This window comes from Fukomys damarensis, unplaced genomic scaffold, assembly GCF_012274545.1.
Source record: "Fukomys damarensis isolate Sample0158 unplaced genomic scaffold, DMR_v1.0_HiC HiC_scaffold_11, whole genome shotgun sequence".
Taxonomy (NCBI): Eukaryota; Metazoa; Chordata; class Mammalia; order Rodentia; family Bathyergidae; genus Fukomys; species Fukomys damarensis.
This window is the reverse complement of record NW_022900923.1, coordinates 1133572-1154556: the sequence shown is the minus strand read 5'-3', so window position 1 is coordinate 1154556 and position 20985 is coordinate 1133572. Positions and strand designations below refer to the sequence as shown.

Here is a 20985-nt window from a genome sequence, read left to right as displayed (position 1 = left end):
GGGGGAGGGGGAGGGGGAGGCCTCCAGGAGGGCAGCCCTGGCCTGCTGGTTGCACTGACTAGAGGATCCTGAAGTCTCAGCACTCAACTTGGTCCATTCTTGGTGTGGACAGGGAAGAGCCCCTGCAGGAGGATGGTGGGCACCTGTCCCAAAGACTGGTCTAGCTGGGGAACACCCTGGTAGGTCTCTCACTAGTGGACAGTGCAAAACCTGTATTTTACATATTTGTCGCTTTCCCGCTGCAGGGCCGGAGCACCTGAGGCCACAGCTCAAAGGCACACAGTTCCTGGTCAGCTGGCTCCAAGGCAACAGCAGGCAGGAGGGCCCAGAGGGGCAGAGGCGCTCAGCCCATGGCACCTGGGGACAGAGACGGGAGGGGCTGGGGACAAGAATGCAGCCCCTAGGCCTGCTCTGGTTTGGGTCCAGATGTCCCCTGGAGCCTCGTGAGGATGAGGTGGGGCCTCCTTTCTCAGAGGAGGCTGAATCTGGGATGGGATGCTGGGTTTAAGGGCGCATGACTTCTAAACCACTATGCGAGAACTGGCGCCCTAATCCCGATGGCCCTAATAAGATAAAAGGGGCAGAAGGACGCTGTTAAGCCCTCTTGCTGCCTTTACCACTGTGTGTGTGCCCTGTTGTTCCTCCTCTGTGAGGCCTGTTTGCCATCCCTGCCTTGGAGCCAGCTGACTATGGACGGAACCTCTACAAACTGTAAGCCAAGTAAACTCTTCCCTCTAACTTTAGTGTCGGGATTTTGTCTCAGCCTTGAGGGAAAAGTAACTGACACAAGGTCTCACCCCAGTAACCTCCTCCCACCAGGCCCCGCTCCCAACAGCTGCCAGCCATCACTCATCCGTGGCTGAATCCAAAGACGAGGGCAGTGTCCATGACCCAGTCACTTCCAAGGCCCAGCTCTGAGCTCCCGAGGCTCTGGGGGACACTCAAGTCCATGGTGGCCAGTGCTATCACTGGAGCTCCTTCCTGTCCCCATGTGGTCACCTGGGAACCCCAGGCCATGTGGGCCTGGAGCTGGCGGGGCCTCGCAGCAGGCGACATTCCAGAATGTGCTTGGCCCCTCACGGTCACTGGTCCCATGCCCCGCAGGACCGTCCCTCCCCTCTGGGGCTATCTCTGGGCAAACAGGGTGGCCAGTGGCATGGACAGAGCATCTCCTCAGCCATGCTCGGCCCTGCCAGGAGCACAGCCGTGACTCTGACCACAGGAGACCCCGATTCCCGACACGTGGACAGACAGTGCTTCCTCAGAAGCGCCCGCAGGGGCACAGAGCGAAATGACAGCAAGCGGCCTTTCATACCACAAAGTGCTCCAAAGCCACTGACTTGAGTTTCTGAAGACTTCCCAGTCGTTAAATGCTAATGACTATGGAAAATTTCCCTACATTTACATGAACTTGAAGCAAAGATTTTTTTTTTTTAACTTGGGAAAAGAATGCAGGTACATGAAAAAAAAAAAGAACGAAAGAAATAAACGTTAATCGCGTTACGTAGGATTGAAGGCTCATGGGGGACTTTTATGTTCCTCCTTGTGAACACATAATCAAGAAACAAATGTTAGTTTTCGTTTAAGCAAACACCAGACACACGGGAATGTGACGCTGGGACGGGTGAAAAATGTGCACGGCCCAGAGTCAAACCCACCGCAGGGCAGGCAGGCCCTGGATACGCGGGAAAGGATGGCCCTGCAGGTGCTGTCACCCAGAGCCCAAGGTCACAGGCGCCGGGCCCCAGTCCCTCCTGCCCTGGGCACCAGTTGCCTCTGGTGGCTGATGGGTCAGTGCATCTGTGACCCGCCAGCCGGAGACAGCACATGAGGGGCCACTGGGCCCTGCAGCCCCGGTTCCCAAGGTGTCGTACCAGCCAGAGCCACAGTGCTGGGGCAGGGCTGCCCTCCGGGAGAAACCACACAGAAGTGGGCCGAGGCAGGAGCAGCCCCTGCCGGGCCACGGGTCCCACTCCACTGTCGGGGGGCTGGTTTTGTAGGACGAAGGTGAGCCAGAAACCCCACCAGGCCCGGAACAAATGCCCTCCTCTGAGCTTGACCGACACTGCCCAGGGAGGAAGGGAACGTTACCGATGATGCTGGGTCATCTCTGGGTGGCAGAGCTTCCCTTCCTTTCCCTGCTCTGGGCGACTTCCACCCTCACATGGCGTTAAAAGCGCCCAGCAGGAGAGGGGTTGTGCGTAGACAAGTGTGGGAATGAGATGCACTCCCAGAAATGCTGCGTTACCTTCCTGTTTGCTCAGAGAGACAGGCCATTCTGGCTCACTCTCCTCACCAATGGAGTGAAATCACCAGTCCCTGACACGGAAGCAGGTCAGTCTTTGGTTCTTGTTGCAAAGGCAGCCTGCACTGTCACAGCCAGAAAACAGGACAAGGCAGAGAACCAGGCACTGCGGACCCTGTAGAAGCAGGGCCGGCACCGGATCTGCCGGCTTGGCTCCCTCTCACGGCTGGAAGCAAAGCACTGAGCTCCAGGACTGGCTGCTGCCCAACCTGCCGTAAGCTCAGTTCTCTCAAGCAAGGCTCTGCTACTCTGCCACACCTCCACCTGCCCAGTCACTAATTAGCAGCCCAGGGGTGGGAGGAATCCTCTGCTTCATTTGTGCTGCTAATGGCTCGGTGTGGGAATGGCTGCCTGGAATATTTTACGCCAGCTGATTTGAAAGAATGCGTGATTCTGGTTAAATTAAGGGCCCTGGATCCTGCAAGCCATATATTCATACCTCGAGCCATTGTGCGAATGGGATCATTGTAATTTCAAAGTTCAATGGGAAGAAAATGAAGCCGCTGCTACTTAATTTTTGACAGCACCTACAATTTGACTCATTAGCCGGGGCAGGCTGAGAACTACAGGCGGCCTGGGCCTCAGCTCCATGAGAGGAACGAGCATCCCACGAAGTCACTCCTGGGCTTTCTGGGGACGGGCCAGGTGGGCACCTAGCCGAGTCCTGCTCCCTGGCCACTCCATCACCCCGGGGCACTGGGCACATCACAGGGGACCTGGACTCACCTCATCCGCCCTGAGCCGAGGACACCCCAGAGGCAGGGAAGCTGGCTGTCAGGAAATTCCGAACGGCTGTTCAAGGACAATTTGAGCACGACAGGAGGGGTAAACTGAGGCCCATGGGCAGCAGATTTGACTGGAATCTGAGGTGCAGCACGAGGCAGGGCTGCCTCAGTGGGATGCAAGCAAAACCTCTGCTCTCCCCACTGTTCAGGGTCCCCACTGGCCCCAGCAGCCAGCGGGGAGGACCCAGCCACTCCCAGTCACTATCAGCCGGTGACAGCCGCGCAGCCTGTGAGGACGGCCAGGTCTGCGACCAGCCGGGCAGCACAGGAATCCGGGTGATGCAGGAAGCTCAGCCACCCCGCGCCTGCTGCTGGGTAGTCCTTGCTAAGGCAGGCCTGGCGGTCCTGAGGGATGGACGTGTCCTCAGGACACACAGCCTAGGCCAAGAGGCGACTCATGGAGATCACTGGGTGGCTTATGCAGAAGAGGTGGCTCGGGAAGCAACCAGAGACCCGGCACGCACACAGCACGGAGTGCCCAACCCAGGACACCATGCCTGGGGAGAGCAGTGTGTCTGAGGATGGGAGATTTGCATCAGGGCCTCAGACCCGACCCTGCGTCTCTTTTCTGTCCAGCCTTGCTTTGGTCCTGGATAACAAAATTGAGGGCGGCACTTTCTGGGCTGGGAGTTGTTCTAGCACATGACGGAGGCTGGTAGGTGGGAGCCCCATTTGCTGCCAGCTGGCCAGATGTGCAGGTGTCTGGGACACTCTGGGGCTCTGTCCTCTGCGTGTGTGCTCAAGCCCCGGGCCAAGGTGGCAGGTGGCAGAGGCGAGGGGTGACCTAGACCCAGAGCAGTCAGAACTCGGGAGCTCTGGCTGTGCCTCTGCCCAGTGCTGAGCCTTCTTGTTTCCCAAAACAGCCTCCAGACCGGCAAAGCAGGGCAAGCAACGCCTGCCTCCCAGAGCAGCAGGGATGGAATGAAACACCTGGTGCGCAGGCCCTGACTGTGCAGCCCAGCAGCTGGGCTGGATTTGGGCTGCAGGGTGGAGGTGGGGCAGGCACATGGCGCAGCAGAACTGAGGGGGGAAAAGGAGCCAGCTTGGCCATGCGCACCTCCTCTGAGCGGGCTGGTCTCCACTGGCCGCAGACGTCCTCTCCAGAACACAGCTGCCTCTGGCAGCTTCTACTCAGAGCAGAGAGGATGTGGGGGTGGTGGTCCCAGGACCGACCCTTGTTTTCTGCTATTGTGGAGTTCTAGGTAAATATTCCTGTGGGAAAGTTTCCAGCTAGTCAAAGAAGAAAGTCTGAGAGGTCAGGTCTGATGGCCAGGGAGGCTGATCTTTGGAACGCAACCCTGAGGTTTAAGAGGTGGGGTGCAGGGGAGGGTGTACTGAGCACCCCCACCTTGTAAAAACCTCCTCTCCGGGCAGCAGGCCCCCTAAGGTGGAGAGCAGGGCTGACTCTGCAGTGGACTTGGACGAGGGGACAGGGCACGGCTGAGAATCTGTCCTCCTGCACTCTGGGAGGGAGGCCCCAGGTGTCCAGCCCTGTGTGCCAACCCAGAGGACACAGGTGGCCAGGGACAGGTGGTGTGGGCTTGGGAGAAGAGGGACAGAGCAGTGACCCACACCTACCATGGCCGGCAGAAGCCTCAGGGTGTGGCGTGGGAGGAGAGGGGCTCAGTCCTAGCATTTGAGGCCCGTGCCCTGGGGAGCAGAGGATGAGGCCTCTCTCCCTACCATCCCCACAGGGCTCTGGCACCACAGCCTGTGACCAGGGCTGGGATCCCACTGGGTCCAGCTCACTGGGCTCCACTCGTGGACACAGCCACCTGCTGGGCAGGCCAGGCGCCTCCTGACTGCTGCTTGGAGAGGCCAGGGCCTGAGGCAGCGGGTCTCAGTCCTGTCCAGCTCTGCTGCTTTCCACAGGGGTCCTGACCAGATGAGTCACTCTCCTGGGACCACGCTGAACCAGGTGCGTCCTCTCCAGGCTGCAGTGAGGATCAGAGGGAAAACCTGACACAGGGATGCAGGCTTCCCTTTGTCCCTCCTCTTCTGCAGACGGTTGTCCTTTAGAAAACTGTCTGCAGACACAGAATGAGTTGTTTTCATCTGTCTTGCCCCAGTAAATAGTGCACATCTGAAAGGGACAGCAGGGCCCCCTGTGCCTGCATGATGGCCTCACGGGATAAAGGGGTGGCCTGTGCCCATGAAGAACCATGCCTTGCATCAACAGCAGGACAGGGCAGGGAGCAGCCATGCCCTCGGCTTCCTGGGTGCCCACAGACCTGGGTATGATGTCCCCACACAGAAGCGGACAGCTGGCTGGACACAGGTGGGGCTGGGCTTCCGCTGCTGGCAGATAGCTCCCCTACGTGGAGAGGAAAAGGGGCAGCAGAAGTGGGCACCCAGCCCACAGCTCCAGGTTCACTCACAGAGGGTCTAAGAGTGCCCCTTCCAACACGAGAGGCACCCGAGCTGTCCAGGCTCCCAGAGGAGGGGCAGTCCTATGGGGTTCCTGCTTACTCTTCTGACTTCCCTGGACACTGCTGTGGAGGCTGATGTGGCCTAAAACGGGCCTGGTGACCCCAGGGGCTTTTTTTCTGTGGCTAGGCCGGGGTGCAGCCCCAACAGACCTGGTCTCCTCGAGACAGCTGCCAGCTTGTGTGGGGAGAGGCATCTGCGGCCCCGCTGGGTGCTGGACCAGCCCTGAGCACTGCTTCCTGCTTTGCCTCCCCAGCCTGGGGGGCTGAGAAGCTCAGTGTGTCTGCTGCAGGGCTAAGTCGGCCCAACTCTCACTGTGTGACGGCAGAGGGAACACTGTGTGGCTTTGGTGTCCTCCTCTGGAAACGGGGCCCCAAGGAGTGACCACGTGGGAGTGACCAGGACCCGTGGTCCACCATCACCATCTGCCCTGGGTGGTGCGGACACCCTGTGAGTGTCACCAGCTTTGGATGGCCGCAGCGCTGCGCTCATTCGGTCTCGCACCTGTGGGCTCACAGCCTGCTAGACCAGGGTCTCCGACAAGTGGCTGGCACCCATGGACCCTTCTCCAAATGCAGCAGACAAAATGCACGGATTGTAAAAGAAGCTGGCGGTGCCGAACACAGCACCAAACTATTGTAGACGAACAGATCTGTAGCACGGTGTCGACACGACGCTGACTGCTGTGTCTGAGTCCCCATCTCAGAGCAGTGAATTAACACACTGGGGGTGTGAATCACTAGCAGCCCCAGACCTGAAGACACCTCTGATCGCTGTTGGCGACACAGTCACAGGCACCAGAGGGTTACCTGTCACTTTTCACCCCATAAGTAAAGGAAATGCCAGACCTTGGTCAAAGACCCACACAAATGAAGATAATTGTTTCTCGTCTGTGTTTACTGACCTCGTGGGTCCCACAGAAAAATTCCATTAGACTAGGTTCCCGAGAGTTCATGCTGATTACTACCCAGTCAGGCCTGGAGCTGGGGCCACAGGAAAGGCCCGAGGCCTTATGGTCTCCGTTAATGACTCCAGGACACCTGGCAGGCTCCTCGCTGGCGACAGTCTGCCGCAGCCAGCTAGGACCCAAGACGAGAAAGTGGTGGTGAACGCAGGGAGACTGGAGGGTGTGGCCTGGGCTGTGTGCATGCAGGTGTGTGTGCAATGCGTGTGTGCAACGTGTGTGAGGCAGGCGCCCCAGCCTGCACAGGAGCTGTGCATTTACCAAATCATCTTGAGATTATTGGCTATGAGTCTACCTGCCTGGCCAGAGCAGGCTTTTCATGAGCATAGAGAACTTTTATTTATGTGTGTGCAACTGGAATGGGTGTTGAAAATATTAAGCTGTTGTACTTTTCATTCCCTTCTAATCACATTCCCTGCAGCCTCCACATAATCACAGTGGGCCTCCTTCCCCAGGAGGGTACCCACCCTCATCCTGGCTGATCCTCAAGGAGGAGGGGGGTGAGGGAGGAGCTGAAGGCTGAGGCCACAGCTCCCCGTGGCTCCGGGACAGCTTCAGGCTGCCACCACACACATGTGCAGCACAACACGAGGCACGCAGACGAGCTCATGCCCCACGGACTCTGACACCTGGCTCTGGGTGTGGGGCTCCAGCAGGTGAAGTGGGAGGCAGCTGGGGACAGAGCTGGAGCCTGCTGCACAGAAGCTGGGGTGAGGGGCTCCACAGCCACCGCAGGCCACTGAGCGTCAGGTGTCATGAGCCGGTGCAGCTGTGAGAGGCAGGGCCTGTGGGAGGTCACCAGGTCACCTGGGCTGTGGCCTTGAAGGGGCCATGGGACATGTGTCATGCTCTGGCCTTTTTCTGGCAATCTGACTTCCCTTCTACACACACCATGACCCCCAGAAGTCACTCCCATGAGGATACCTGGTCGTGGATGTTCAGTCACCGAGACGATGAGCTAAATAAACCTCTTCTCTGAAGGTGCCCAACTTCAGGCTTTTGGAACAGTGATGGAAGACGGACCTGCAAGCCCAGGTCTTGGCCGAGATGCAGACTCAGGGCCAAGGGTCACACTGGCCAAGGGCTCTGAGGTCCTGGCGACTGAGACACTGAGGAGAGGAGCCCAAGGCCAGCATACCCCTCACTGCCATAGAGACTGGGGGCTGCCGGGGCCCAGATGCCATTCAAGAAAGAGGGAAGGGCCCATTTCAGAGGCAGGAGCAGACAGACAGAGAGCCTGACCTGGTTTAGCCTAACCTGAGCTCACCTGGTCAGCCAAGTCATCGGAGCGGCCTCTCACCACCTGCCACAGGTGGGCTCCAGGGTAGAGGACGCTGCTCGCCCTCATCTTGTTTCTGAGCAGTGAGGGCAGCGTGGATGTGCCCCTGCTTGTCCCAACTATGAGCCCATCCCGCCCCCCACCAGCAAGCAGACAGCAAATGGTCAGGAGGGGAAACTGAGCCAGGCACGCAGGGAGCAGGGACATCTGACTGGCAGCCATGAAGAGAAAGAATGAAAATGCTTGGATGGTGAAGGGCAGTGGCTTCAGGCCACATGGCTGCCAGGCAATCAATCGCTACCTCAGTCACGGCACAGATTTCGCAGGCAGAGCCTGCACCAGACTACTCTGCCTGAGCTCCCATCCACGTGGATCCTCCAAGACCCATGGCAGAGGGTTGGGCCTTGGCACAGAGAGAAGGAGTTTCCCAGGATCTGCCACCCTGCAGGCACGGGGCCTTAACACAGTAGCACCTGGCCTGTCCTCTCTGGAGAAGTCCCTCTCAAGGATGTGTCTCCAGGGGGCTGAGGAGGACCCAGCTCTGTCAGGGCAGAGGCCTCAGATCTCCAGACGGATGTGAGCCATCTGCAGACCCAGGCAGAGCCCCACCTTTCCGCCTGGCCATGATGCCTGTGCTGCCCGGAGCCCAGGGGCCGCTCTGTGTGACACACTCCACGCCACAGCACAGCTGAGCCAGGTCCTCTGCCTTCCCTGGTGGAGAGGAACCGGGCGCACAGCAGTGCTGAAGGGTCCATCATGGGGCGATGTGTCTTCCCCCGAGGGCAAGGCCCTTGTGTGGAGGTCTTTAATAAAATTAAAGGCAAATCTGAAGATAAAAGAATTCCCGGTAGCAGCAGCATCTGACCAAATTTAGCTGAGAGAACAGCTAACTCCGGGTTGGGTGGGACCAGGCCTGGTGGGCTCACAGCACAGGAGGTGTCAGGAAGTCCTCAGAAAGGGGCTCAGAACCCCTCCCAAGCTCTCTCCCAGACCCCCATGTCCTGGGACCTCATGCGTCCCAGGGGGTGAGAGAGGAGGGCTTTCCCGAGGGTGAGCCACTAGGCTGAGGGCGTCCAGGACCATGGCTCAAGGTCCCACTCACCCCACATCCACGCTCCCCACCCACCGTGGGACCGCCATGCTTGGGGAAGCAGATGGGCTCAGGGCCAGCCTGGGACTCGGCTGGTGCCGAGTGGCCTCTCACAGGGAGCTGCCCTGGCCTCACGGTCCGCATGGGCAGCATTTGCCCACAGTGCTTCCGGTCAGGCCTGCCCGGCTCTCATCTCTTGGCATCTCCCCGAGGGAGGCTTCAGGTGGACACCCGTCCCGGGGAGAGTGCAGCACAGAGAAGCAGGCTCTGGGCCTGGCCTCCATCCCTGCCCACAGGGCACCCTCTCCCTCCATACCCAAGATGCAAAGACAGAGCACTGCACGGTGCCACCATCAGCCCCAGTATCTGCTGTGCCCCAAACGGGCATTCACCTCTGCTCCTGCACCTTGCAGCCTGGGCCACCCAGCCCAGGCGGGTGACAGGCCTGCTACTGAAACTTACTCCCGTCTCTGGGGAAAGCAGCTCACATTCATCCTCATTATCACGCTCATGGATTCCTAGCACGCTCTCAGCTGGGAGGCTTTGCCATTTCTCCACTGCCACCAAAAAATTAAAAGCACACTGGCCCAGCAGCGTGCGGAAGCAGACACAAAGGGCTGCGTTTCCGACAAATCCACAATCCACACGTGGCTTTCTCGCATCACAGTGAAGAAATAAAAGTTTTCTGTTCGGAAAATTTCCCAGGCCTTCGGTCCCTCACCTGCTCAGTATGCCTTCCAGGTTCTGCTGAGATATCTTTATTCTTTCCTAAGACCCTCATTGCCTATTTTCATTGAATTTTAAGTCTTAGCCAAGGAGATTCAGAAAACAGGAACTGAGAAAATAAAGTTGATGCTAAGAGAAATAAAACAGGTTAGCTGACAGCAAAAGGAAAATCTGCCAATAACAGCACCATTTGTCTTGGTTACTGCTTTTAACTTTCTCTCTCTGCTGGCATTAATAGAAATAAAACTGCGCGTCTGGGCCTCATGTGGCTGATGCAGTCAGCGCCCCAGGCAACAGCAGTGGAGCTCAAGCACAGGAGGCAAATTCGAGTAAACGGAGGACAGCAGCCATTGGTCCTGTTCCCATGGCTGGGGGCCTCTGTGGAAATGCGGTTCTCTGAGGGGAGCACAGGAGGGAGTCCGAGGGCCGACCCTTGTTCTGACAACCCTGCCAGCAGCCTGCTCACCACGGCCCTCCCCTGGGCTGAGGGTCCTCGCCGCAGGCTGCCCGCCTGGCCTCCCCCCACGCCCACCTCCTAGCGTCTGCGCCATTCCAACAGCAGCTCCTGCTGCTCACTGCGTGATGGACACGGTCACCGGGGCGGCCCGCGGAGCGCACACGCAGCTCTCACACCCAGGGTGGCAGAGAGCTCCAGGTCTCCCACGCGAGCTTCCTCCTTCTCATCACTGCTTCCCCTGAGTGGCTGTGAGGCTCATGCGTCAGCACGGCTGCCACTTCCGGCAGAACAGGGCCGGCCCGCGCCTGAGGGCAGCCGGGTGAGCCTCACAAAGGGCCTAGGCACCCAGGAGCCCGACCTCACGCCCCTTCAACAGGCCGGGAAAACCCCGTCCGACCTCAGCCACCGGCTCCCCAGGCAGGGCTCAGGACAGACACCTGGCCAGCGTGGCGCCTCCTCTTTCCTTTCCAGGAATTCACCCCATTGCCCTGGAGCTCCCTGCAGTCCTGGAAACACTGGAGAGTGACAACATAACCAACGGCCACACAAGCCCCTAGCCCGTCCCCGACACCCCACATCCAGGCCCTCACCCTGCGGAGCCTGGCTGCCCAGTGTTCCCTGGGTCCTGCAGAGCACGGGGCGGCCAGGGGGCCCATGTGGCACAGGCCGCGAGCCCTCTCTGCACCTCCTCGTCCCAGGCCTGCGGCAGATGTGGGCGGCAGATGTGGGCGGCGAGGTGAATGGCAGCTGGGCGGTGGGTCGGGACGCTGCGTGACCCTAATCCCTGGAGTCTGTGGAGCGGCTCCCAGGAAGCAAGCAGGCCACCTCCAAGCAGCTGCCCTGTACACACTCGCGCATACACACACACACGTGCACGTCTGTGGAAATGTCATGCTGTGTGCACAGACTAACTCTCTAGGCTCCCACACAGCCCCTGGATTCCAGCGAGCATCAAAGGGATTGATGACTCAGGTAAGCTCTCCAGCAGAAGCCGTGTTTACTGCGCTATTTGCTGGGCGAGGATAGCCCAGCACCAGCCCCTTCTGCGCTGCACACAGACACAGAAAGTCCTCATTCTGTCCGGTCCAGTGACACTCCCCGTCCTGGTTACTCTGAAGGTCATTCAGATGAGAGACCTTACATTGCACACACAACCCCGGCCCTGCACCTGGCCCTCCACGTCTCACAGAGCTGGAACAGGTGTGGGCCCGAGCTGCGGCCCCCTCCTGCCCTGACCGTCACACTTCCTTCCTCTCCAGGGTCTAAGGTCAGAAGAGGTACGGTGCCACGCTCTGGCACCCGAGAGGACTCTGCTCTTGCTGCCGACCATAGGCACCCGGTCCACACTGCTGTCCCGGCCAAGCCCCAGCCAGCTCAGCGTCATGGGCCTGGACTGGTCCTGCCTTTCTTCTTTGTGCCCGTGAGAAGAACCGGACCCTCCTGGCCCTCGACAACAGCCTCCCTGGCTTGGAGATGTGCACGAGCCTTGTTCAGGGACTCTGAGGCTGTCATCAAACCACTCTGCCAGCTTCCACCTGGGAAGCAAGGTTCTCAGGGCCTCCTGGGCTGGCCAGTGTGAGGATCCAACCAGGCAGACCACTCTCCAACCAGCAAGAGACAGGGCTTGGTTGTACTGCCCATAATCTAAAAATGATCCCAAAACAAACTGGAATAAAATGTGGGCTTCCTGCTGAATGCAGCAGACTGAACTCCGGACTGCTTTGCTCCTTCCCCAAACTATGCTGACCTGGAGAGAAAGGAGCAGGAAAGGACACAATCCCCAACCACACTGAAAGCAGAGCAACAACACAAAAGGCACCTCTGCCTCCTACGAGGGAGGACTGGGTGGAACGGTGAGCAGAGGGAAGGGCTGGGACCTCAACCAGTGAGAAGAACGCAGAGCTGGGATGGGGCTGAGCTGCAGCGGTGATGCACCCTCCTCTCCCCGCCTGCCTCTGGGGGACCCTCCCCAGCAGGAAGGGACAGGCTCAGCCTCCAGGAGCCTGGGTGTGGAAAAGATGCCCAGACAGACAGGGAAGGATCACCCTACATGAGGTGAAATGAACCAGAAGTTCACTTGGTTCCCAGCAATGCCCAGGAATCAGCCCTGCGTAAGTGGGACACTCGTCTCAGCCAGAACTACAATCAGGTAGGGAAGCTTCCGTTTGAAAGACAGAGCATGAAGAAATACAAGACAATGCAGAATGAAAACTCCGCAGGTAATGCCCTCGGAGATGTAGGAGAATATAATGCACCCATGTCTGCTGCAGTAAAAAGAAACAGAATGTTCTTAAATTTCAACAACAAATCTGGAAGGAAATTTACGGAGATCTCTAAGAAGAGAACAAAAAAGTCAAAGACATAGAAAATTGGAGAAAAAACATAAAGCCATTTCACATCTCATTTACAAAAAATCCAGGAGAGAGGGAGAAAATGAAGAGGAGGGAATAATCAAAGAAGCAATATAAAAAAAATTCTCAGAAACAGAATGCATAAGACCCCATGCCACATGGACCACTGGGAAATTTCAGAGAACCACAGATACAGAGAAGGTCTCAGCTCTGGGGACAGCGGGGAAGCAAGAAACCAGGCCCCATGTGAAAGACGGCGACTCTAGTGATAGCGGACTCATCAGGACTCCAAAGCTGGATGTTACAGAGCAATCCCTTCAAAATCCCAAGGAGGTGATTTTTAAGCTAAAATGTTATGCTTCACCAAGCTAAGTGTAAGAGTAAGGGAAGAAAACATTCAGTTACTACTCAAAACATCTACCTCCTACCTCCTGACTCAAGAAGCTACTAAACCAAGAGCTCCATCAAAATCAGGGTGTAATCCAAAGAAGCAGGAGAGACGGGTTCAGGAAACTGGACACCAACAGGAGAACAGAAATTATCAGGGTAATAGGGAGAAGAGGACGTGGCGAGCGCCTGGCTGCGTCTGTCCACAGGGAAATGCTGGGGTGGGGCTTTGCCGGGCAGCACTTGCTGGCTGCTTGAGGCCCTGGACTCCACCCCACGCAGAAGTGGAAACCCATGCTCAGTCCACCCTGTCTGTCTCAGCAGTGACCAGGACTTACAAAGCCTTCCGATGACCACTGCTAATTTAAAGAAGTGGGAGACAACAACCTCGAGAGCAGGAGGAGAAACAGAGAAAGCTCATGCCCGTCCTTCTCCACGCTGAGCAATCAACATTTAAGAGCCCAATTGTACGTCAGTCGTTGGAGCAAGCAATGCAGTGGTGGACCTGTGACTAGTCTGAGAAGCAGGGTGGGGAACTGTCCCCTCTCACAGTACATGTCCATCCAGGCCACACTTCCTGTGTTTTAGAATTCCTACCTCTGTCTTATTTACCTACAACTTGCACGGATCTGTGCCATTCCTGGGGTAGCATCTTGGTAATGTCACACGGAGCTTTAGTCTGCCTTGATTTTTAAGGAAACTGAAGAACCCGCACAGCTAAGGTCTCCGGTGTGCACAGGACCCAGTCCTTCCGACTCCAGGGCCACTGCTGGTGGCCCTCTCCAGAGCCCGACAGTGTCCAGCACACTAGAGGTTCAGAGGGCCCCTGGAGACTCGTGATGACAAAACCCCTACCTGTCTCTGCAGCTGGCCATTCACAGCCAGAAACAGACATGGGCGGCTGCAGCCTGCACAGCCGGCCATGAGGATACTGGCAAGGCCACCGCTGCCCCTGGTCTCCAGCTCCATCCTGTCCCCAGATAGCAGCCGCTCACTTTCTAAAAAGTATTCCTCATGCATCATCGCTGTTGAAATCCACTGCCAGAGGGCGGCTCGATGGTACAGATCACAGACACACACATAGGGAAGGGACACATCAAGAGGCCCACAGACCATGGAGAGCTTGAGACACAGATGAAAACCAGGCACTGGACAGCTAGGATCACAGGAGCTGAACACACTGGGCGTCAGGGGCACAACTAAACCAGCTGCAAGGAGTTCACATGCATGTGTCTGTGGCTGTGTACAAACCACCGAACCACCCTCCTTGCCACCAGCGTCCACCCTGATCACCTGACACATGGTGGTTCCCAGAGCCATTGCTCAGCAAGGCTTCTGTCTCAAAGAGAAAGGGCAACTGTTTTTGAGCACAGAGGCAAAAACAAGGGCAGCTTAGGGTAAGGATATGAGGCCATGGCACCACACCTCTTTAGACATCAGGTGCCCGCAGCAGCTGTGGTGTGGTCACAGGCCACTAGGCAGAGCCGCTGGGAAGACATGGCCTGCTCCAGTGAGGTCCCTGACACCTGGGGAATGCCTGAACCATTTCTCATGTCTTTAAAAAGGCAAATGGAAATAGTATAGCTATCCAGGACAGATCTGTCAGGGCCAGCACAAAGCTTCAGGTTTCTTCACTGGACTGGAGGGGCAGCATAGCAGACGTGTGGGCCAGCTGGACAGAGTGACTGTCAAATGGACACAGGCCTGCCTGCTGGGAAGGAGACACAGCCACCACTCCACACGAGGCAGCTGTCTCCTCAGGATGACTGAGAGAAGCAGAAGTGTCCCGGGAGCGAGTGGCCGCCCAGGGAGTGTGTCCAATCCAGCCGGTGGCCACACACACAGCTGCAAGAGGCGAACAGGAAGGAGAGAGTGGGGGCGGCAGGGAGAGTGGGCACTTGCTGCAGGCATCCATCCCACTTCTGATGCCGCTTGTGCGGGGGACTCGGGCAGATGTACCACAGACCAGGGTTCTGGAGTATGGTCCCGGTCCATGTGTTTCTGCTATCATGGAAAGCCACAGCCAGGAGGCTAACAGTGGGAAGAAAATTCTTTTCTGTAGCTCTAAGGCTGACAGTCCAGGGCAGGGGACATGACCGGTGAGGGCATCAGAGTGGAGGCCAAGAGAGGGCAGGAAGCAGAGGCGACGGAGTCACTTGTGCAGCGAGCCCACTCTCCTGTGACAACAGCATGGCAGCCTGTGCCCTGCTCACCAGTACCACCTCCAACACTGCCCGTGGGAACTGAGTTTCTAGCACTTAACTCAGGGCACACAGACCATAGCGACAGCCCACTGGAAGTGGAGGACAGGCCCCCTGCACCTGCGGCCTCCCATGGCAGGGCTGAGGGGCAGTGTGGGGCTGCAGGAGGGTAGCTGGGATGGGCAGAGGCTGCTCTGGCATGGATCAGAGCTTTGCGATGAGTTGGGAGGACAGGAAGATAGTGATGCAATGGAGCCGCGCAGGGGAACAGGACCGAGGGAGGGTGTGAGCGGTGTGGGCTCAGCCTGGAGTGTAGAAGGCACCACCTGTGCTGAGGGCAGCAGGAGCCTGGGGCACACTGGCTGGGCCAGTAGCCACTGCTGGGGGACTTGGTGCCCGAGGTCCAGAGTGGCAGCTCCTGGGATGGCTACAATGGGGTCGGGGACCCACCGTGGAGGGCTGAGCAGAGTGCCAGTGACAGGACAGACCAGACATAGGCCACTTGTCCAGTACAACGGCGGCAGGCAAGGCAGGCTGGGCGCTTTCCACTCAGAGGGGCTTAAGCTCAGGCTGGATCCCGCCCGGACCGGACATAACCCAGTCCCAAGCCTGCCAACTGCACGTCCTCCTGCTCCCTGGGCCACTTAGAACAGGCCTGGAAGGACACCACCGCTGACTGACAGTGGGGCAGCGGTCCTCTTCCACCCCACAGGAAGGAGTTGCAGGTAACCCACGGCCACCATGCTCAAAGACCCTTCCAGGAGACAAGCACATGCAGCAGAGGACCCGAGGGAGCAGAAGGCCGTGATCTGCCCGAGGGCGGAGTCTCGCGCTGCTCGCCCACAGCTCAGCCCTTGGCCATCATGCACACAGGACCCGGCTCCAGTGCACAGGGCCATCTGTCCATGGGGCAGAGGCCCAGGGGGTGCAGGGCCCAGCACGGAGCAGAGAAGCTATGGGAGCCACGGGCTGCATCCCAGGGGAGGACCGGCTGCTCTTCTGAGGGTGGCCACCGTCCTGGTGGCGATGTTCCATCCCTGCCGACGTGGAGCAGGGTCTGAACACGTCCAGCCACGCGAGGGCTGCTTGTCCTGTGCAGCACGTGGCTGTGGCCCTTCTCAGCCGGTGGCGGGGTCGGTGAGGATGGGGCAGCCCATAGCCAGCAGCCTGGGGAGCAGTGTCTGAGCCTCCAGCCTCCCGAGAACATTCTTCCACCTCTGCGGCTTCTGAAATGTCACGCGCACCTGGCGAAGCCAAGTTGTAGAAAAGGACATGCTTGACCTCACACCGCCCAAGTGACCTGTCCTCTGGAGGCCCTTTGCCTGGACGCTACCTGTGCCAGGGCTGGGAACAAAAGCACTCCGACTGCCAAGCACTGTGTTTGATATGCAAAGTCCTGAAGCAGAGCTTGTCACAATCTGGCGTTCCTGGGGGAAGGGCTTTTGTTTTTGTTGCTGCTGCTGTAAATTTTTTATACAGTCCAAAGGTAACAAGCACGGCGGCAGCCTGGGGTCCGCCTGGACCCTGTCGGGGCAGTGCTTGTCGCCCCATCTGCCTCAGTTCTGTCCCAGGAGCCCACTATGCAGAGCCAGATGCCTGTCTGGGGCTCAGCAGGCCGCGGCACTGCTACGATTAGCAGGCTGGATCATGAGTCAGCACCCGGCACGCAGCCGCCAGCCCAGCAGAGCAGGCGACAGCTTAAAAATAGCCAGGCTGCTCTGCTCCTGCAGCCGGGCCGTGACCAGAGCCGCTGCATACGGAGCTCAGAGGGGTCCTGCACCCCAGGGAGAAGGCAGTGCACAGCGGGGTCACAGGCCTTGTCTCATACTCTCAGACATGTAGAGGAGATCAGCCCTCCTGACCCCAGAGTGCAGTGACACCCATGGGCGCCCCACACCTGCTCAGTCACCCTCGGGCCAAGGGGAAGAGATGGTCCAGAGCACCTGGCGGCCCTTCGCCTCCCACAGACCCCACCAGCACCGTGAGTCTGGCCTCTCCAGCTCTTCGGGGTCCCGGCCAAGGTCGCCCTGCTGGACTGGTCCCAGCACGTGGGCAGTGGGGCCAAGAGGGCCACAGCACCTACCACGCCTGTCGTCTCAGTCCTGTCTCCGTGACCATGCTTTGTAGATGAAGCGGCACAGTCCCAGGGCCACGGCGTCTCCAACAATGCCCTTTCTGCCCAACCCGAAAGGAAATTTACAGTAAAGGAGAGGTGTGCCTTTCTTCCCGAGAATACCAGCATCAAATAGATGTCACCTGTCCCAAAGTAATACAAGTTAACTAAGCAATTCTGAAATCCATCTGGAAGAACTCCGGGGCCTGGGAACATCTGGGAAGGGGATAACGAGCAGCTCGTTGGGTCTGAGAGGCCACCACAACAGAACAGGAGAGCACTGGAGCCCGGAGATGCCAGCGGGAGGTAACGAAGCCCCGGAACAGCAGTTGCCTGTCATAAGTGACGCTTCAGGCGCAGGGGTCAGCTCTCGGGGACACGGCTGTACAGTGGTCCCGGGGCGGCAGCGGGTGACGCAAAGCAACTTACAGACTGACCCAGGGCACCGCACATGCAACGGGTGCCACAAAATCTCAGGTGGCAAGGAACTCTGGAAAGCAGGGTACCGAGGGCAGAAACCATGGAGAAAAGAACTGGGTAGAATTATCATAAAGCAACAAAGGATGAGTGAAAACTGTAAGAAGGCTCACTGCAGTAAAGGGAGGGGTGGCTATGTGAAAAGTTTCTACAGAAGGATAAAGATAAAACATCCACAGGGAAACTGACAGAATGCAAACCAACAGCCAGAACGAGGCTGCACAGGGTCAATGAAACCCAAAGGCACCCATGCCCCACACGCGGCTCTTCCTGCCACTCTGGCCACTGCCTTTGCACAGGCTGTGCCTGCCACAGGGACCACTCGGTGGAATCACTGACTCCCGGGAAAGCCCTCCAGTCTTCTGTCCCCAAACGCACCGGACCCCTTCTCCCGGAAGAGTGCTGGCTCCCGGCACCTTTCCTACCCAGGTCCCACAGCTTCGACCTGCGCTGAGTGCTGTGCTGAGTCGTTTGTACCCCTGATGGACACGCTGCCCGCTCCGGCACTGCCCAAGGCAGGGGATCCTGTACATCCCAGGGCAGGCTGAGTGCTGTGCGCAGAATAAGGCACAGCAGAAGGTCAACTGTGCAAAACCAGAAAAGATATGGCCAGAGCAGATACAAAGTAACACATCTACCTCTCCCAGAGGAAAAGATACATCAGGGTTCAACAGGGTCCTAGCTTTCATTTTCTTAATTTTGTTTTCCACGTTCTCTAAAATATTTCACCCATGAATTATAGGCAGACACAACACACACACACACGCACAAATACAGCTCTTTTAACCCTGGAAAGATTTCAGGAGCTCTGGCCTCCTCTCCGGCCTGTGGAGGTCAGGGTGACAGTGGCAGGAGCCGCAGTGGCTTCCCTCCTGATGCAGGGGGAGTGTGGGTGCCCCTGGCCAGGCCTCGGGGCTGCCCTTCCTCACCCTGCCCAGCCCTGAGGCTGCCACAGACCGGGCTGATGGTGCCAGGCAGTGGGCAGCCCACTTCCAGGCTCTGGGGCAGACTGCTCTCCCAGTCACCTGCACAGGAGGCCGGAGCTCCAGGACAGATGGACAGATGGACCATCACCTCTCCCAGCTGTGCTCTCCCACTTGAGGAAGGAATGGAGCAAAGTAATCTGCAGGGGTGTGGCTGCTGCCACCCTATCAGGAGCCTGGGGGAGGCTGGCTTCCCTGCAGGGCACCGGTCACCCCACTGGAAATTGTCATAGGTGGCCAGCAGAGCCCAGGCAGGTGCCCTCAGCCCCTATCCCTCTGCCCCCCAACCCTGGCCATGGAGTCTCCCATCCCAAAGCCCTGCAGCTTGGCTCTACCCGCTGCACTGCTCCCTGCCAATCTCATGAGCCCCTGATCTCCTGTAAAGAAACGGCCACAGAGCACTGCCAGGGCAGGTCCCAGATCTGGGCCAGATGCTGCTTAGGCCCTCGTGCTCTGTCGCCTCTCCAGGCCCCCAAAGCCCACCGCAATCTCCGCTCCTTGGACACAGCTCGGTGGTCAGCACACAGTGAACCACGCACGGCCAGGCACAGTCCACAGCTCAGGACAGCAGCATCTTGTGAGCGGCCTGTGTCTCGCTGCCACAAAGAAGCACAAACTGTAGTCAGCTGGAGAGAACAGTGTTAAGTGCAATGGATCAGACACAGAAGGTTAAATGTGGGAGGTTTCTCCAATATGAGAAGCCCAAAGTGCAAGTCATTTAAAGGGCAAACAGAAGAGACACACTGGGAAACAGGGAGGCAGACTCTGAGCCTGAAGGGGAGCTGTGGATGGCGGAGGGAGGACCCTGATGTGGTCACACGTGCGCCAGTTCCCCAAGGTGAAGGCAGCCATGATGCACCCCAGACACAATAACGAAGAGAGGGACACTTGCGGGCTCCCAGTCGTGACCTCTTGATAAGGAAAGCTCAAATCCCTGAAGGGACCTCAGCCCCACCGGGACATGCAGCTCCCTTCCCTGCCTTTGCGCTCCCTGCCTCTAAGACAGCGGGCTGTGGGCTGCTATGGCTTTCCCTCACTCCGGATGGCCTCATATCAGCCTCACAATCAAGCTTTTCTTTTGGCCAAGGCCTGGGCGGTGCGCCGAGCTTGGGCAGCGGGTAGCTGTACCCTGGAGCCCAGCCAGGACTGAGCCGCATGGGGAAGGGGCCGCACCTCCGAGTTGTCCCTCCATCCTTTCTCCAGGGAGGCGGATCCCAGACAGGGCCTCGCCTGTGTCCAGCACTGTCAGACAGGGTTCAGGAAGAAGCCAAGCACCTGGGGGCGAAGCCACATCCCCTGGACGAGCTGGTCAGGGCGGAGCGATGGAGGTTCACACCCTGAGGGGAGCTGACTGCAGGGAACAGGGAGGAAGGGCAACAACGCGCGAGCGCGCTTTCCTGGCTCCGACCTCCTGGAGATGGGGAAGCGCCCAAGCTGGACGCTGAGCCTGTGGTCTCTGCAGGCTCGCTCTGCCCCACTCACAAGGCTATCGAGCACCATCCAACACAACATGCAAGCGAGCCTACTCCAAGCCAGAGGTAGCGGAACAGCCCGGAAACCCAGGCGTGGCCTTCTGCCTGGACCCCTTGCACCCCACACACCTGGACTGGTGCCTTCCCACTGCTGCACCCTCTGTGCCTCAGGCTCCGCACTGAACAGCAGGACAGCCAGCCCCTCCCGGGCACTGGCACATCCTCAGTGCCAGCTCGCAGCTGCCTGGGCACGGTCCAGCCTGGATCCCCTCAGCCCTGCACCTCCATTTCTCGCTGCGCAGAGCCCAGCGTGTCCCTGGACCAGCACAGGACAGACGCTTGTGGCGGGCAGGTCTCTGTCTTCCCACTGCTCTGCACCTGGTCTTCCTGCTGCTCACCCTGCCCACTGCTGTGGGATTCTTTCTACACAGAGAACAAGGGCCCAGAAGACATGTGTGCAGGCCAGTGTGGCCCTGCCCGTGGGTTCCTGTGTGGGCTCGTGGGTCCCCAGCCTGCCAGTCCCCTCGCCTCACCTCCCAGCCCATCCTGTGCTCAGCACCTGTACTTTCTCATCCTGGGTCTCCAGTGCTACCTTCAACCCCCAAAATTGTCCTCTGACACCCACACTGCCTGGGCAGTTATCTTATTGCTCAAGCCTTGGTTCAGATGCCTTCTGTTTGGGAAGCTCCCCTGCCATCCCTGTCTCCCTGAGTCTCCAGGACAATTTTAACACAGCCCAGGGTCAACGCCTCAGGACTTGGGGGCAGGGCTGCCCAGTGAGGGCTGCCTGTGACTTCACCACTGCATCCCCGTGGGACATGGGGCTCCAGGCTGGGCTTCTGTTTCAAGCCTCAAAGATTTATGGTGCATCCCAACCGGGAAGGAACCGATCCAGGAGCAAGGAGGCCGTGGCTGGAGCCACAGCAGCCAGGACCCAGTCTGCCACCAGCCACAGGCCCTGGGCCTCT

At 58.5% G+C, this 20985-nt stretch overlaps 1 protein-coding gene across 1 annotated transcript in view; it reads right to left on the bottom strand.

Annotated features, from left to right (window-relative positions):
- The window catches only part of Susd4 (sushi domain containing 4), a 44913-nt gene extending 34772 nt beyond the window's left edge, over positions 1–10141 (bottom strand). Inside the window, exon 1 of the mRNA XM_033762011.1 lies at positions 10109–10141. Within this exon, the coding sequence (XP_033617902.1) occupies positions 10109–10127 (19 nt within the window). The 5' untranslated portion in view covers positions 10128–10141. The remainder of the gene's footprint in view (positions 1–10108) is intronic.
- Positions 10142–20985: the final 10844 nt, after the last annotated feature.